Raw genomic sequence first — 19258 nt, 5'->3', positions numbered from 1 at the left:
TCTTCTCTATTCAGCTTCCTGCCTCACAGTTCCTTAACCCCGTACTGCCTGCTTCTATCTCCTTCCCAAAATCCACAAACATCCTGTCCTAGTAGACCCATCGTTTCAGTCGCCACTGAACTTATTTCTTCCTAGCGACTATTTTTTCTCCCCTTGTCCAGTATCTTCCCACCGACATCTGTGACTCTTCTGACGCCCTACGTCATTTCAACAATTTCAAGTTTCCTGGTCCTCACTGCCTCCTCTTCACTGTGGATACCCAATTTCTCTACACCTCCATCCCCCACCAGTATGGTCTGAGGGCTCTCCACTTTTTCCTTTAACAGAGACCCAACCAGTCCCCACCCACCACCTGGCAGAATTTGTTCTCACATTGAACAACTTCTCCTTACATTTCCACTCAATTCCTCAACTAAAAGGTGTTGCTATGGATACCCGCATGGGTCCTAGTTATGCCAGTCTTTTTGTGGGGTATGTCAAACATTCCTTGTTCTAGTCTGACTCAGGCCCCCTCCCCCAACTCTTTCCAGTACATTGATGACTATATTGGTGCTGTTTCCTGCTCTGGCCCAGAACTGGAAAACTTCTTCAACTTTGCTTCCAATTTCCACCCTTTTCCTTCCCTTCTTCGCTGTCTCCATTTCTGGAGATAGGCTGTCTACTTCCTCACACCGATATTCTGTAAGGACTCTGTTCCATTCTCCCAGTTTCTTCGTCTCCATCACACCCGTTCTGATGACGCTATCTTCCAAAACAGCACTTCTGATATGTCTTCCTTTTTCCTCCACCGAGGATCCCCCCCCCCCACCCAGTGGTGGACAGGGCCCTCGAACGTGTTCAACCCATTTCCCGCACTTGTGCTCTCACCCCTACCACTCCCTTTGAGAACCGCAATAGGGTTCCCCTTGACCTCACTGTCCAACCCACCAGCCTCCACATCCAAAAGGATAATTTCCTCACTATTTCTGCCATCTACAGAGTGATGCCACCACCAAACACATCTTCCCTTCCACTATCAGCATCCCGAAGGGACCATTCCCTCCGTGACACCCTAGTCCACTCCTCCATCACCCAACACTCATTCCCTTTCCACAGCACCTTCCCATGCAATCACAGGAGGTGTAACACCTGTCTTTTTACGTCCTCTCTCCTCATGATTCAAGGCCCCAAACACTCCTTCCAGGTGAAGCAGCGATTTACCTGTACTTTCAATTTAGTATACTGCATTCACGGCTCACAATGCAGTCTCTTCTACACTGGGGAGACCGCTTTGCGGATCACTTCCACTCAGTCTGCAAGTATGACCCCGAGCTTCCAGTTGCTTGCCATTTTAATTCATCCCCTTGCTCTCATGCCCACATTTGTGTCTTCGGCCTGTTGCAGTGTTCCAGTGAAGCGCAACACAAGCTAGAGGAACAGCACCTCACCTTCCGATTAGGCACTTTACAGACTTCTGGACTCAACACTGAGTTCAACAATTTCAGACCATGACTTCCATTGTTTTTAAAACCATGTGCCAGTCTTAAACCTGTTTTTCCATGTTTTGCTTTCGGACAGAACTGTTCATTACTCTGCCATTAACACTCTCTCTGGACTAATGCTTCGTCTTTTACTACAACTATTATCACTCCCTTTGCCTTATGTTCCATGGCATCTTTGTCATTTAATCTCTCCTGCCCTCCGTCCTATCACAGACCATCCTTTTTGTTCTTCTGCTCCCCTCCCCCCTTTCACTTGCTCAAAGCCCAATACGTTTCTAACCGTTGCCTGTTCTGATGAAAAGGTCATCGACCTGAAACTTTAACTCTGTTTCCTCTCCATATGTTGCCAGATCTGCTGAGTATTTCCAGCACTTTGTTTTTATTTCAGATTTCCAGCATCCGCAGTATTTTGCTTTTTATTATAAATATGGTCTTGGTCCTATTGCTGTTTGGCTGCTTCATCAGACTTTGCTGTTCACCCCTCCCTTTTTAAAGTTTGCTCTCATTTGTAAATATGTACATCTTACATTTTATTACTTTGAATCTAAAGTCCTTGGACATGACATTAGCATTCTTAATGTGCCCACTTTAACATTATTCCCTCATGGCACTGAAAATGCCCAGGTCAAAGTCAGCAATGTGATCCTTAGAATCTACAACAATATGCATTATTCCTTTGTCCTCTTGACCTCTTCGCAGCTTTTCACAGTCGATGTCTCCATCAGTCTCTATGGTTCACACTGGTGGCACTAGACTAGCTTGGTTCCACTCCTACTTGTCCCAACACAACCAGCACATGCTCTGTCATAGTTTCTTCGCCCATTACTGAACCCAGTTTCATCTTTGACCCCCTATTTTTCTCATCTACACGCTGCACTTCAGTGACACTATTCGCAGGTGGGGGGGAGGGGGCGTCAGTCTTCACTTGCATTCAGACAACACCAAGCTCTGCATTTCTACCACACTTGACCACCACCTATGCTAAGCTATCAAGCCTGAATGACTAGGTACTTCCTTCAACTGAACACGAGCAAGATCAAAGACATCCTGTATGGCTCCGGTCAAAATCTGTCCCTCAGCCCCAATTTATCTCTCTTCGTGATAGCTCATTCAAGCCGAGCCCAATAGTGTCCAGCCTCAGTGTCCTGCTTCACTCGGAATTAGTCTTCAAACCCACATCCTAGCCACTACACATTTCCATCTGCCTCTGACCCAACCAAACCACCAATGAAATTCTCATTAAAGGCATAAATGCTCCCTCCTTTCTCATGACTACCTGCCATCATAATTTTCAATGTAAAGAAATGTTCTGGAATGTTGTTCCCTAACATACCATGCAAGAAAAATCATCATCTACCAGACCAAACCTACACTGGTCAACAGAAGTTTAATTGGTATAAACTTGATCACAAATTTACATAAAACAGAATACAAATCTGGAACAGGACATTCATTGTAAATGAAGTAGCTTTGGTTCTTCGCACTTAAGCAATCTTTTTCTCTGTGGAATATCATATTCAATAGCTTTCTATGTGGTATGCTCCAGAGTTTTAACAAGGGCTTGATCAAATGAACCTATACCTTTATATTGGAATAATTACTTCAATTTTATCATTTAATAAAATCTAGTTGAATTCCCAGTTTCTTCGTTAACCTAACTATATGCTTCTGTGCCACCTCATTTACTGCTGTTGACTTGACAATTTTCACTCATGTGGTACACACTTCTGAAAAACAGTCTGAATTTCAAATGTAGGCTGCGGTTATAATGCATGAGGAGATGGAGACCGCTAAGCACAAAGTGCAGGTAGCAACATTCGAGTTATTAAGCAGCCTGTGACTCACTGTCTTCCATGACAGCTCTGTGCACACATGCAAGTGCAGGCCTTTACTTCCCAGCTGGTGAATTTTTAATCTTTTCAGAGCACAAGCAGGAGCATCCGCTATTTCAACACATTAAAACAGACTACAATTCCATGAAATGCTCTAGAGGTTCAACACAGTTTTACCTGCAGTAAAGTTATACGCTGCACAATGTCAAGCACAAGTGGCTTCTGAGAGATAATGGTGCTTCAATGTTTAGAAATCAGATCATACCCAACTCTGTAGTTACGCTGTTACTTTCAAATCGATGTGAAACTGCTTTACATCAACACTCACTCCACCCTAAGTGTAACAACTTAAACTGACTTTTTCTCTGCTTAGTTCAATGGGTTAGTTACAATATGCTCTATCCTAAAAAGGAAATGACAATGAAACAAAGCCAAATAAAAAGTAGAACCAATACATTTAAGCATTGTTACATTTTTAAAGTACAATTTCCCTACACAAAATTTCAAAACAACTTTCAATCATCTGGCCAAAAGGCATCCAGTTAGTCTGAATGTCACTGATTGTGAAACATAAAATCTGTGCACAGAATAACTATACAGGACCGAGTATTACACAGTTGTCAGTAGAAATGGGGGAAGAGAGCATATGAGTGAGAGATACAGAATAGAATAAGAGGGGGATAGATGGGAGAAAAATTGCCTATGAGATTACATGTTTTTTTCCGGTGTTTCGAATTTGAAAAGAAAAGCATTGCTCAGCAAATGCAATTAATCTGTTGAATTGGTATGGACTACACCAAATGAATGAAGATGCAGCAATGTTACCCGATGTATACGGGTTCTTATCTGTAAAGACTGCTAGACTAAGTGGTTTAATATTCGGTGTTATCTTCAACCAGAGGGTAAGCTCATTTGCAAAACAGATTTAAGTCAGAGATATTTATATACACAGGGTTGTCAAAATATATTACTCAAAGTCGAAACACCATCAGCTATACAAACAACTTTTTCAAACTTGTATGCCCATCGAAAAACCAATATTTTGTTCACATCTGAAGTGACAGTCTGTGTCTCTGACCCCTTCATCCCTTCCTGTTTCGGCATATCAACCCCCCATTTTGCTAGTCTCTGTGCCTCTGCCCCCGCACCCCCATCCCAGTCTCTGCACTCTCTCCACCACCACCCCCCCCCCCAGCTCACCCACCCCCATTTAGAACCCTGGAGCTGCCCCCGGCAACCACCAATCCTGGTCTCTCGTCTCCCTCGCCACCTCACTCTCCCTTGTCCCCATCTCCATCCACCCCAGCCTCCCCCCTCTGCATTTGATCCACAATACTGTAGTCAGCTATCCTCTAAACTTGACTCCAATTACAGCATTTCAGCTGCAAACACTCAATTCCAAAGCAACAGTCTTGAATAGTTTTCCAGGACCTCAAAACAGTGGAGCTGTTTGCCTTGCTTGGCGTTATTATTTTTCCTAGAATCTGCAGGCAGTTGTAATGCAATAAGGTTGAAAACCATAAAATAGATTACTTGTTACCTATTCAGAGATCAGCTTCTGAATAGGCGTGCGCAATGTACTTTCAGGAATATGTGATCCCTGTATTGTGGTTGTGCTCTTCATTTTTGTAGTTATGTTTTGCATGGAATTTCAGTGCAATTCAGTAAATCTGTACAATAATTCCACAGTAGAAAGCCAAAAAAATTAACAGCGTATGAGCTGTTAATGGGGGGGGGGGGGGGGGGGGGAAAGAAGAGAGCGGGGGGCGCACACGACTATGAGTTGGCATGTTTTCTTTTGTATCCAGTCTAGCGGTGTAGAATTGTGCCCCCGGATTTGGGAGCAATGTTCAAGTCTTAGACAAACTTGGGCATTATAAAAAGGTTATGCTCTTAAATGTTTAAGCTCAGTAATGAATCATCTCCCTAAGGTAGTCTGGAACTTCCTTTTCTGAACTCAATGACAGCTGAACCACCCACACTCTTGTGAACAAGAAAAAGTGTTTTACTTACATGTTTCAAGTTCAAGGTGAACAGGGTTAGAATTTGCTTTCTGTGACATGCTATTAAAACCAGATTGTACAACTTTGAATGCAGTTGCATTTTGTGCAACTGAGGTGTTGAGCAGTTCATCATTAACATGCAGTTGACTTTCCCACAAAATTTTGATAATGTGTACACATTTATTAACACAGTTCAAGACAAAGCAATTCCTGTTCTATACTAGAAGTCCAAAAAAACATTGTTTTTACTTTTCCTGGTAACCATACTTTCGGAAGGATGTAAAGGCATTAGAGATGATGTAGAAAAGGTTTACGAGAATGGTTCCAGGGATGAAGGACTTCAGTTACATGGATAGATTGGAGAAGCTGGAGTTGCTCTCCTGAGAGAAGAAAAGGCTGTGGGAAGATCTGATGCATGCGTTCAAGATCATGACGGGTCTGGACAATGTAGATCAGGAGAAATTATTCCTATTGGCTGAAAGGTCAAGAACCAGAAAACATCAATTTAAGGTGATTAGCAAAAGAAGCAACAATGACAGACAGAATTTTTTTTTTTAAATGTAGCGAGTGGATAGGATCTGGAATGCACTGCCCGAGAGTGGTAGAGGCAGATTCAATCATGTCTTTCATAAGGGAATTGGATAATTATCTGAAGAGAAAAAATTTGCACGGCTCAGGGGGAAAGGCAGGGGAGTGGGACTAGCTGAGCAGTTCTTACTTACTAAATTGATTACCTAAAATCAGCATGGACACGATGGGCCAAATGGCCTCCTTCTGTGCTGTAACCATTCTATGATTTTTACACAGCTTTCATTATTAATGGTTTCAGTCAGTATTATTGTGTAATATTGCTACAGTACTATGTTAACAAATAAGTGTCCAGGCTTTTTGCCTTTGCGGGCAAATTACTACAGATCATGGAGCCTGCTGAAATCAACAATCACATAAACTTGCACACACTTTTAAGCTGCTAACAGTCAGATCTTTCTGCTAATTTAAAATTTGCCCAGCACGAAGAACCCAAACCACCACACCAATGAAAATCGTAATGGGATAAAGCAGAAGAATTCCCAGCCTTTGACCTGCTCTTGTAGCCATAGTATTTATATGGCTGATCCAGTTCAGTATCTGGTCAATGGCAACCCCCCAGGACGTTGATAATGGGGAATTCAGCGACGGCAATGCCATTGAACATCAAGGGGAGATGGTTAGATTCTCTCTCGTTGGAGATGGTTACTACCTGGTACTTGTGTGGTGTGAATGTTACTTGCCACTTATCAGCCCAAGGCTGGATGTTGTCCAGGTCTTGCTGCATCTGGACACGGCTGTTTCAGTATCTGAGGAGCCACGAATGGTGCTGAACATTGCACAGTGAACATCCCCACTTCTGACCTTACGAAAAAGGAAAGGTCGTAGATGAAGCAGCTGAAAACGTTTGGGCCTAGGACACTACCCTGAGGAACTCCTGCAGTGATGTCCTGGGACCGAGGTGATTGCCTTCTAATGACCACCACCATCTTCCTTTGTGCTAGGTATGACTCCAACCAGATTTAAATAAGTGAGCTTGGTAATTTGGGAAGGGAGCAAACAGCAGAGGTGATGAGGCTGTCGTTAATACAGAAACTTAAAAGCTGCAACAACACCTAAAGCTAAGAAATATAAGGGATAGCAGGCAGGTGAGAATGCAGGTTATGGGAATGGGAGTATGCCTTATATGGAAGAATGAAAAAGGATCGAGCAAAGCCTCATGGTACAAATGACTCTCAGTATGGAACCAGAGATGCATTGTAGCTTCTGAGAACTGCAGTGCTGAATCCTCCACTATCAATATCCTGGGGGGTCACCATTGACCAGAAACTGAACTGGAGCAGCCACATAAATGCTGTGGCTACAAGAACAGGTCAGAGGCTGGGAATTTTGCAGCGAGTAACTCACCTCCTGACTCCCCAATGCCTGTCCACCATTTACAAGGCACAAGTCAGGAGTGTGATGGAATACTCTCCACTTGCCTGGATGGGTGTAGCTCCCTAGCAACACTCAAGAGGCTCGAACCATCCAGGACAAAGCAGCCTGCTTGATTGGCACCCCATTCACAAACGTTCACCCCTCCACCAACGCACAGTATGTACTATATGCAAGATGCACTGCAGCAACTCACCTCGGCTCCTTCAACAGCACCTTCCAAACCTGTGACCTCTACCACCTAGAAGGACAAGGGCAGTAGTTGCTGAGGAACACCACCACTTGAAAGTTCCCCTTCAAGTCACGCACCATCCTGACTTGGAACTATATCGTCATTCCTTCACTGTCACTGGATCAAAATCCTGGAATGCCCTTCCTAACAGCACAGTTGGTGTACCTACACCCCAAGGACTGCAGCGGTTCAAGAAGGCAGCTCACCACCATCTTCTCAAGGGCAATTAGGGATGGGAAACAAATGCGACCTACCCAGCAATACCCACATCCCTCAAATGAATAAATAAAAAAATGTTCTTTGACTCAGAACAACACTACTCAGCTGGGCCTTGGGGCATTTTGGAGCATTTGGGGGGGCGTAGGGGGATGGGGAGATAATATACCCAGGATTAGAAACATTCATAGGGCATGCAGAATGTGCCAGACTGCATGCTGATGGAGGTGGGGAAGTGAAAAGTTGTAAAAATTAAAACATAATGGGCGGCGCAGTGGTAAGCACCGCAACCTCACAGCTCCAGGGACCCGGGTTCAATTCTGGGTACTGCCTGTGTGGAGTTTGCAAATTCTCCGTGTCTGCGTGGGTTTCCTCCGGGTGCTCCGGTTTCCTCCCACATGCCAAAGACTTGCAGGTTGATAGGTAAATTGGCCATTATAAAATTGCCCCTAGTATAGGTAGGTGGTAGGGAAATATAGGGACAGGTGGGGATGTGGTTGGAATATGGGATTAGTGTAGGATTAGTATAAATGGGTGGTTGATGGTCGGCACAGACTCGGTGGGCCGAAGGGCCTGCTTCAGTGCTGTATCTCTAAACTAAACTATTGTTTTCTGATTTGTTATAAATCTTTACTAAAAATACATTTTTCTTTCTGTAAAGTACCTTTACCTTGCCGTGCTTTCCTACTTTAAAAAGGTACTATAGAAATGCAAGGAGTTGTTATGTATAATGGGGTAGCTAGGACATTGTCATAGCCAAAATCTCATTTTTTTGCTGAAATGGGATTGGGTAGAATTATTTTGGTAGGATGTGACTTGGGAGAAACACTATTCATAATATGATTGATGAATCATTGGAGTGAAACAAACAGCAAAATACAAGAAACGAATGAATAATGAGGAAGTAAATTGGCTAACAGTCATTATGCAGAAATTTTCATAAAGATTTCTAAATAAATAAAACTGAAAAACAAAACACAGAATCCATAATCATCCTCCAAATGTACTCCACATTAAAAGATTTATGTTGCACCTTTGTCAGAATACATGTCCTTTCCCTCCGTCCCAAAAAACAAAAAGTACTGTTATGTACAGAATTTTTTTTTTACAGGTATTAATTATTTCAATCTATTTTGTCCATTTTTTTTTAAAAAAGTCAAATATTTTGCTTTTAAACTGTTGAAAACTGCAGAAACATTCCTGTGCGAGTGAAAAATTTACATGGTTTCACAACTTTTCCTTAATGAGTGCCATTTCTAAAGATGCATGAACTGCATATGCTACACTACTTATATTATTTGTAGCAAAATTACAAATTTCAATGTATATTACTTCTTACCAAATAAAGATCACAACATTGTTTTGGTACCCTCACTTGCAATGTTGAATGAACAAATAAATTAACTCATGGCCACCAGAACTATTATCTGCATCAAGGCCAAGAAAAAAAAGCAGCAAATCTCTTTGCCTTTTAACTTTAGAAGCAGGATACACACAAGGCCTTCCATAACCAATGGGCACTGCATGGGCTGAAGTGCATAGTGGACGGTGTAAATAACATTTAGTTTGATAAGTTTACTTTGTGTTTTATAATTTAGTTTTCTATTAGTTATGTCCCTTTAAAAGGGGGCTTTCTTGTTTGCATCAGCCTTATCATTCAATTTAGAAGAGAAGTAGGATACAGAGACCATGTGCAAGACAGCTCCATACTGTAAGCACTAACTTGCAGACACCCACCCTCATCTGTAATATGTACGTCAATGAATATGCAGTGCTAAAAGTGACTTTCAAGCCTGATGGCTTCTAATTACATCAAGTTTAGCTAGAAAATCCTAACAATCCTGCGGTAGGTGGAAGAGCAGAACACCGTTTCAGCCACTGTTTACTAGAGCTGACACAAATATTAATTTACCGAAGTTGACTACTCAACTCTCCTCAGACCAAATAACTGATTATTCAAACCAGTAACAAAATGCAGTCAGATAAAGGAAGTTTGATGCTATTGCATTAATGGAGAACTAGTGCTTGTAGGCTGGCAGTGACTGCTGCTCTGATTCATTTCTCCCCATGCTTTGGGAGCAATTTTTACTGCATCATTGGGTACACATTCAGGATCCTTCATATGTAATAATCTTCACACAAACACACATTCACATGTATGCAAATAATCAAACGTGATCAAGAACCAGCTACAACTGCTGTTTTCAACCAGTTGGGTCTAACAAGTCAGCAATAGGCCTACTGCCTACCATAACTTAAATCCATGATCATGCCAGTAAAACAAAACAAAATCCTATAAATGACAGATTTTATAGCACAGAAACAGGCCATTCATCCCAATTAGTCCATGCTCCACAGCATCTCCTCCCACCTAGTTCATTTAACCCTATCTGCATACCATTCTATTCCTTTCTCCCCCATATACTTGGTTAGCTTCCCTTTAGAGGCATCTATGATACTCACCACAAATCCTCTTTCACTGACAAATGTCAAGAGATGGATTGGTACTCAAATCAATTCTAGTCCACTGTCAATTAATATGATAAAACTAAAATCTTATTTTCAGAGAAGAAACTTGATCATACAAGTGTTAAAAATACAATTTCTGGAAATTAAACAAAAGTAGGAACACTGCAAACACAGCATCTCTGTCAGCAAGTGGAAGGATAGGTTAAAGTTTTGGGAGGGATCTTTGTTAGAAATCAGCTCGAATAAAATATCTAACCTGAAATGCTAACAACTTTTCTCTTTTTAAACGCTGTTGGAAATACAAAGCCGTTCCAGTTCAGTGATGGACCAATTATAGAAAAAAAAATCACTAACATTTGTTAGCTGGAGTATAATGTTGCACATAATTAGCAATTAGTTTATGCGATATGTGATCTAGTTCTGTATATAAAAGAACACTATATTTTGCACAAACATACTATCCCTTAAACTCTCTTCTGAAGCACACATGCTGGCATACTATCTCATGGGCCCTCTGATACTGCACCCAAGTAGTCATTATTCATGTGTGAAACTAGGACAGTGGCTGTCAGCTGAGAATTCCACCATTTGGGGAGGAGTTTGTTTGTTGTATTTGAAGTTTCACTTTACTACACCTCTGTAAAACACTTTGGGACTTTAAAACACGACATCAATGCAAATTGTTGATGTTAGAAACAATCATGTGAGAAGGAAATTTTTAAAAAGTGGAAAAAATTGGATTTCTATTTTTCTTCAAATAAGCATCTATGAAAAAAAAACACAAATTGCTACAGCATACACATCAGAAGAAATCCTACTCCATCTAAGAATTTAGTTGAATTAAACACACAAAACTGTATGACAGTATGCGTAACTTTTGTTACAGCAATCTTTTAAACAGATCATCTACCTGAAAGCCACAAATAAGCATGCCACATGACATAAGTCATGGAGACCAAGAAAGTTCCAACTAGAGTTAATACAACTGAAATTCTGTCACTAAATCCTGCTGGAAAGTACACATACTTGAGCCAAGTCATAATTCCCCTTGGACTTTGATAACACCCCGGCAGCGCAGTGGTTAGCACCGCAGCCTCACAGCTCCAGGGACCCGGGTTCGATTCTGGGTACTGCCTGTGTGGAGTTTGCAAGTTCTCCCCGTGTCTGCGTGGGTTTTCTCCGGGTGCTCCGGTTTCCTCCCATAAGCCAAAAGACTTGCAGGTTGATAGGTAAACTGGCCATTATAAATTGTCACTAGTATAGGTAGGTGGTAGGGAAATATAGGGACAGGTGGGGATGTTTGGTAGGAATATGGGATTAGTGTAGGATTAGTATAAATGGGTGGTTGATGTTCGGCACAGACTCGGTGGGCCGAAGGGCCTGTTTCAGTGCTGTATCTCTAATCTAATCCCACCCCCACCCCACCCCACCCACCCTTTCTCCCCAAATGGTGGAATTCTTAGCTGATAGCCACTATCCCAGTTTCACATATGAATAATGACTATTTGGGTGCAGTATCAGAGTGCTCATGGGATAGTATCCCAGAAGACAGGTTAAGGGATAGCATGTTTGTGCAAAAATTAGTTCTTCATATACAGAACTAGACCATATGTAGCATAAACTAATTGCTAACGATAGGCAACATTATAAATATATTTTTTTCCATCTCAGAAGTCAAAGTACACCAATCTAATTTTACAACAGTGTTATATTTAGTATTAGCTATTGCAAGTTAAGCTTGTAAACATTAACCACATTACACTATCAAGACTTTTAACTGGGTTTTAAGAGTCCATTCTTTTATATTTTCTTTCAGATTTAACCAACTTAAAACTCAAAACTTTCTTTTCAAATTATGTATTTAAAATTTCCCATACCGGTAGCACTAAAGCATAAATCACGATAAAAAATGCTCTAAGCAATAAAAATCAGAGAATAAAAACAAGAAAACGGTTGAATTTCAAGCCTTGACAGACCACTCTGAAGCATGACCACACTAATCACCAACAGCACCAAAACTAAACTAGTATCCACTACTCTCCAAGCTAACTAAATCTTGCTCAAGTTGAATGCTGAAATTGCAAAACACAGCAAACGCAGAGAGAATTTCTCCCATTTTCTATTCTATAAAATACACTGCAGCGTACTCAAATCAATCAACACAGACAATTCAGCTGCTGCTGAGAATGCTCCAGCACTCCCTGGCAACCACCATCTACATACTTAAGAGAACCCGCTTACAATTTTCACTGCAAAATGCAGGAAAAAAAATTGTGCAAGATTTTCAAAAGACTTGCAAAATTGCCGTCAGGATTTAAAACTTCGCCCCTTCCTGGCGACTGCTATTGAGCAAATTGTGGGGTGTTTTTGGGGGGTGGGGGTCACACTGAAGCATAGAAACGTCAGCAGCTCGAAATGCGCTGACCAGGCCGGGACTTTATCATCACTTTCTTTTTTAACCGGCCGGGAATGGAGGGGGTTAAAATCAAACAAGATTGAAATAAAAACGACGATTTACATCAAAAGGATCTCACCGAAGCTTTACTGTAAGGTGCAGGCCGCCGCGCATTATTACCACTGGGTCTTATTCAGACGTTTCTTTGAGGAATTAGCCTCTTGTTTACAGAAGCCACCGAACGACGAAGCTCGCTCCTCAGGCCGGGGAGACTCGCGCGAGCTTGCTCAATGCATCGGGACGGGGCAGCTCCGCCTTCACGACAGGGGCAGCTCCTGCTTTCCGGCTCTCTTTCCTTTTACGACACCGGCTTTGTTTGCCGTTCCGAATCCGTAAATAATCGCCGGTGCCACCGAACACATCCACCCCTAATCTTTTTTTTCCCCCCTCTCTTTATTAGAGGGGAAATCGAGCCAATCCTCGTCCGTATTATAGCCCCAAGAAAGCCTTCCACAACCGCCTTTTTATGTGTATAAACGGAGTTTACGGCGCATGCGTACTTTCTCCAGCTTCAAGTCAATAACAACTTGCCTTTATATAACGCCTTTCACTTGCTTAAAAAACGGCGCATCACCAGGGTGTGAATACACAACAACCAGCCATATAAGGCGGTAATTAGGGCGGATGGCCAAGGGCTTGGGTAAAGAGGTAGATGTATGTTTCTTGCAGTCAAGGAATGGCTGCAGAGCCAGTTTTTAATTTATAGTTTCAATGTAATTCAGAAAGTTGTAACTTCCCCCCCATAGTAAGTGACATGGATCCTATAACACTTAAAAAAATAAAAACCGAAAATGTTGGAAACACTCTGGAAGCAGGAAGTTAACGTTTCTGGTCGACGACCTTTCGTTAGAAATGTACTCGAAACCCAACTGTTGTTTCCCTTTAAAATAGCAGGCAACCGGCGCCATCGTATTTTCCATTGCTTTAAATCGTTGTAAAACATGTTTAGAGTGAGGTCAAGTGTTTAATTCTCGGGCGGGTTGTGGAATGTTTGTAAGATAAGCCTGGCCTTCGCAGCGCTTGGCGCCCTCACTCCCGCTCGATCTCCAGGCGAGGCCGCAGCTCCGCTGCTTTGCGGCAGCATTTCCCATCCGGGCTCCTGCCGGGGGCGGGGCTGAGCCACGGCCGCTCGAGCTGTAGCTCGGTGGAGACGCCTAAAATGGCCGCTGCTCAAAGTGCCACTGAGTCCCGCCGCATCACAGACTTGCGCGTCGTGGATCTCAAATCAGAGCTCAAACGGCGGAATCTAGACATAAGTGGTGTAAAAACTGTCCTGATCGCAAGGTTGAAACAGGTACAAAGTCAGGGGAGCGGAGGGAGAGCTGATGTCGCGGTTTACCGCCGCCACCTTTAGTGGGCCTTGGATGAAGCCTACTCCCCCTCCCCCAACCTCGTAATGGCTGCTGCTGTAAATGGGTTTAATGTTGCACTGCGTCGACACAAATAGGTCGCAGTGAATTAAATTTCCTCTTGTCGGTGAAAAATGCTTGAGATCTGTTCTGTGCTGGCAGATCGGGTCATTCCCGATGACCGAGAGCATAAACGATGCGCAAGAGTCCGGTTCACCTGTTAAAATATTAAATATTAAAATATGTTTGATTAATGAGGAATGTTTGCCTTTTTATCAAGGTTGTTTTTAATGCCATAATATACAGGCAGAAACAGGCTTTCTTCCATAATAGATGACGTATTTTAGGGATGTTTAATTGACCGTTAAAGGTTTTCAGTTTGTTCAAATAAACCTGACGACTTAAATATCAAAACTGCTCATTTTCTGATTTGCATGATCTTCGAGATCGAATGAATGAAATACTGTTTAAAAAGGAAACTTTGTTTCACATGATTCCGCGTTAAGATATTATGCCATAGAACTTTCGAATACAGTAACAACCTTATTTCTTGTTAACTAGTATTTTTACTTCGTTAATAATTTGGTGGGATGCATATAATTATCGGATGATTAAAGCTGAATGCAATTCATGCTGAATTCATGTCGGTCTGAATCCACAAATTTTGAGTGGTTTAGTTGCCGGATTACCATATAGAATTTTAATTTGTGCTTTCTGTCTGCAAATTTTGTGATCAGAAAAATCATAAGGTTGAAAAGTAATGTTTGCAGTCCTTCAAATTAATCGAGTTGCAGCGAAAATATTTAAGGTGAATACGGCCCTCTTGATTTGGAGTAATAACTTTTGTAAAATGCCATGCTTACTGGTATACCTCAAATATACAGCGTTTGTAAATTACTTTTCTAGTTTTAATGAAATGTTATAATTTCTACTGAGTTGCTGATATAGAAGTTTTGAAAAAATCTTGCATATGTTACTTTACCGAAACAGGTAATAGAAGAGGAAGGGGGCGATCCTGATAACGTGCAGCTCTTTTCAGATACACCTTCAAAGAAAACACCTAAAAGCAAAGGTAATCCTTTTGCTAACTTTGGTTGTCCAATTTTTTTTTTAACAGGAAGGGTGTCAGTTTTCTTAATACCTATTTATATTTTCTTACTGAAAATGGTAAAGCTGAATGTTTTGTACTTGCCTCTTCCCTATTTGGAAAATTAGTTCATATTTTTGTCAGCTTTTTTTATTCATGATTGTTAGTATCACTGGTGAAATTTGAATTCAATTCATAAATCTGGAATTAAAAGTTAGTCTAATGGTGAACATGAAACTATTATCATAGAGTTATACAGCACAGAAACAGGCCCTTTGGCCTAAAGGCCTGCTCGGGTCTGCAAAAAAAACCCAATCCGAGTCCTTCCATTTTTTTCCCGCACCCGACCCAACCATCACGGAATTTACCTTCCGTTTTTCACTTTGTTGTTGATCAGCACAAGCTTAAAATAACTGTAACAAAACCACCTTTCTAGTCCAAAAATTAAATTAACATTGGAGCCACTTGCCTGTAATAGAATGCTGGACCCGGAAGTGAAACCCGATCCGAACCCCATACATGTCAGGTTCGAGTCGAGTAGCAGGCCCACCATGTTTGCACCGGCCATCAAGCACCTCTCTATTGTAATCCCATTTTCCAGAACTTGGCCCATAGCCTTGTATGCTATGGTGTTTCAAGTACTCATCTAAATACTTAAATGTTGGGAGGGTTCCTGCCTCTACCATCCCCTCTGGGTGAAATTTTTTTCCCTCAAATCCCCTCTAAACCTCCTGCCCATTACCTTAAATCTATGCCCCTTGGTTATTGACACCTCCGCTAAGAGAAAAAGTTTCTTCCTATCTACGCCCCTCATAATTTTGTATACCACGATCAGGTCCCCCCTCAGCCTTCTCTGCTCTAAGGAAAACAACCCTAGCCTATCCAGTCTCTCTTCATAGCTGAAATGCTCCAGCCCAGGCAACATCCTGGTGAATCTCCTCTGCGCCCTTTCCAGTACAGTCACATCCTTCCTATAGTGTGGTGCCCAGAACTGTACACAGTACTCCAGTTGTGGCCTAACTGGCGTTTTATTCAGCATCATAACCTCCCTGCTCTTATATTCTATGTCTCGGCTAATAACGGCAAGTATCCCATATGCCTTCCTAACCACCTTATCTACCTGTGCTGCTGCCTTCAGTGATCCAAGTACACCAAGGTCCCTCTGACCCTCTGTACTTGCTAGGTGGAAAACCCATCTGGTTCACTAATGTCCTTTAGGGAAGGAAATCTGCTGTCCTTACCTGGTCTGGCCGACATGTACTGCTTTGGATACTGTTGTGGGGGGGAATGACCTCCCAGGGGAAAGCAGCAACAGCCAGGTCTGTGGCACCACGAAGGGTTCTGCTGCATAGCAGGGGAGGAAAATGGGTGGAAGAGCTATAGTGATAAGGGATTCTATCGTAAGGAGTGCAGGTAGGCGTTTCTGTGGCCACAAACGAGACTCCAGGATGGTATGTTGCCTCCCTGGTGCGAGGGTCAAGGATGTCTCGGAGCGGCTGCAGGACATTCTGAAAGGGGAGGGTGAGCAGCCAGAAGTCATGGTCCACAATGGTACTAATGACATGGGCAGGAAGAGAGATGAGGTCCTGCAAAATGAATATAGGGAGTTAGGCAGAAGGTTAAAAAGCAGAACCTCCAGGGTTGTAATCTCCAGATTACTCCCTGTGCCACGTGCTAGTGAGGGTAGCAATAGGAGGATAAGTCAAATGAATGCGTGGCTGAAGTGCTGGTGTAGGCGGGAGTGCTTCAGCTACTTGGATCATTGGGATCTCTTCTGGTGCAGAGGTGACTTGTACAAGAAGGATGGGTTACATCTGAACTGGAAGGGGACCAATATCCTTGCAGGGAGGTTTGCTAGTAATACTCGGGAGGGTTTAATCTAGTCTTGCAGGGGGGTGGGACCCAAAGTAGTAGTCTGTCCGATGAGATAGTTGAGGCAAATGTAGAGGTTAAAGCAAGCAAGTCCAGTAGGCAGGCCGGGCAGGACAGGGGGCGTGGAAGGTCTGGTAGTCTAAACTGCATTTACTTTAATGCAAGAAGCCTTACAAGTAAGGCAGATGAACTCAGAGCATGGATTGGTACATGGGATTGTGATATAGCTATTACGGAAACGTGGTTGAGGAATGGGCAGGACTGGCAGCTTAATTTTCTGGGGTACCGATGCTTCTGGCATGACAGAGGTGGAGGTAAGAGAGGAGGGGGAGTTGCACTATTGATTAGGGAGGACATCACAGAGAGGATATTCCGGGGGGAACGTCCAGCGAGGCCATATGGGTAGAACTTAGAAATAAGAAAGGGGTGATCACTTTGATGGGATTATACTATAGGCCCCCCAAAAGTCAGAGGGAATTGGAGGAGCATTAATGGAGGGAAATCAGAGAGGTGTAGGAATTATAGAGTTGTAATAGTAGATGATTTTAACTTCCCTAATATTGACTGAGACTGCCTTAGTGCCAAGGGATCAGATGGGGAAGAATTTGTGTGTCCAGGATAGTTTTCTGAAGCAGTATGTGGATGGCCCTATAGAGAAGGGGTGACACTCGACCTCCTCTTGGGAAATGAGGCTGGGCAGGTTGTTGATGTGTCAGTGGGGGAGCACTTTGGGATCAGTGACCATTACTCTATTAGCTTCTAGATAGTTATGGAAAAGGATAGGACTGGCCCTCAGGTTGAAGTCCTAAATTGGGGGAAGGCTAATTTCGATGGCATCAGACAGGAACTTTCCAACGTTGAATGGGAGAGCTGTGTACAGGTCAAGGGACGTCTGGCAAATGGGAGGCTTTTAAAAGTGAGATAGGAAGAGTTCAGGGCCGGCAAGTTCCCCCCTAGATGGAAGGGCAAGGCTGGCAAGTTTATGGAACCTTGGTTGACGAGGGATATTGAGGGTCTGGTCAGGACAAAGAAGGAAGCATATGTCAGGTATAGGCAGCTGGGATCAAGTGAGTCCCTCTCGGAGTATTGGGGATGTAGGAGTACACTTAAGGAAATTAGGAGGGCGAAAAATGAGATTTCCCTGGCAGATAAGATAAAGGAGAATCCTAAAAGATTCTATAAGTATATTAAGAGTAAAAAGGTAGCTAGGGACAGAGTAGGTCCCCTTAAGGATCAGTGTGGTAATCTATGTGTGGAGCCACAAGAAATGGGCTAGGTCTTAAATGAATACTTCTCATCTGTATTTACTGTGGAGAAGGTCATGGAAGCTAGTGAGTTCAAGGGAGGGAACAGCGATATCCTGGAGCATATCAACATTACAAAGGAGGTGGTGTTGGAGGTTTTGAAGCGCATTAAGGTGGATAAATCCCCAGGGCCTGACCAGGTGTATCCTAGGATGCTATGGGAAGCAAGGGAGGAGATTGCTGGGGCCCTGGCAGAGATTTTTGTATCATCGTTAGCCATGGGTGAGGTACCGGAAGACTGGAGGATAGCTAATGTTGTGCCTTTATTTAAGAAGGGCAGCAGGGATAAGCCAGGAAACTACAGACCGGTGAGCCTTACATCAGTGATGGGAAAGTTATTGGAAGGGCTTCTGAGAGACAGGATTTATATGCATTTGGAAAGGCAAGGTCTGATTCGGGATAGTCAGCATGGCTTTGTGCGTGGGAAATCATGTCTCACGAATTTGATTGAGTTTTTCGAGGAGGTGACCAAGAGGATTGACGAGGGCAAGGCGATGGACATTGTCTACATGGACTTTAGCAAGGCCTTTGACAAGGTCCCGCGTGGTAGGCTGGTCCAGAAGGTTCGAACACATGGGATCCAGGGTGAGTTAGCCAATTGGATACAGAATTGGCTTGGTGGCAGGAGGCGGAGGGTGGTAGTGGGGGGTTGTTTTTCAGATTGGAGGCCGGTGACCAGTGGTGTGCCGCAGGGATCGGTGCTGGGCCCTCTGTTTGTCATATATATTATTGACTGGGATGTGAATGTAGGGGGCATGATTAGTAAGTTTGCAGATGACACCAAAATTGGTGGTATAGTGGACAGTGAAGAAGGTTGTCCAAGGTTGCAACAGGATATAGATAAACTGGAAAAGTGGGCAAGGGATTGGCAAATGGAATTTAACGCAGACAAGTGCGAAGTGATGCATTTTGGGAAGTTAAACCAGGGCAGGACATATACAGTGAATGGCAAGGCCCTGGGGAGTGTTGTTGAGCAGAGAGACCTTGGGGTGCAAG

The 19258-nt window shown here is 43.0% G+C and overlaps 2 protein-coding genes across 6 annotated transcripts in view; one reads left to right on the top strand and one right to left on the bottom strand.

The window, feature by feature from the left end:
* Nucleotides 1-13123, bottom strand: part of rnf111 (ring finger protein 111) — a 128256-nt gene extending 115133 nt beyond the window's left edge. For 3 of the 4 annotated variants that reach the window (XM_068017904.1, XM_068017909.1, XM_068017910.1), the window contains exon 1: nt 12730-13123. The gene's annotated coding sequence lies outside the window, so the exon portion shown is untranslated. The remainder of the gene's footprint in view (nt 1-12729) is intronic. The other variant, XM_068017908.1, reaches the window with a different exon arrangement.
* Nucleotides 13124-13764: 641 nt separating this feature from the next.
* The window catches only part of sltm (SAFB-like, transcription modulator), a 48830-nt gene continuing 43336 nt past the window's right edge, over nt 13765-19258 (top strand). Inside the window, exons 1-2 of one of the 2 annotated variants that reach the window (XM_068017902.1) lie at nt 13765-13944; nt 14990-15071. In XM_068017902.1, the coding sequence (XP_067874003.1) occupies nt 13810-13944; nt 14990-15071 (217 nt within the window). In that variant the 5' untranslated portion in view covers nt 13765-13809. The remainder of the gene's footprint in view (nt 13945-14989; nt 15072-19258) is intronic. The other variant, XM_068017903.1, reaches the window with a different exon arrangement.

The sequence above is a fragment of the Heterodontus francisci genome, chromosome 38 (genome assembly GCF_036365525.1).
Source record: "Heterodontus francisci isolate sHetFra1 chromosome 38, sHetFra1.hap1, whole genome shotgun sequence".
In the NCBI taxonomy this organism is placed as follows: Eukaryota; Metazoa; Chordata; class Chondrichthyes; order Heterodontiformes; family Heterodontidae; genus Heterodontus; species Heterodontus francisci.
The sequence above is the reverse complement of the archived record's forward strand: the minus strand, read 5'-3'. Positions and strand labels throughout refer to the sequence as shown.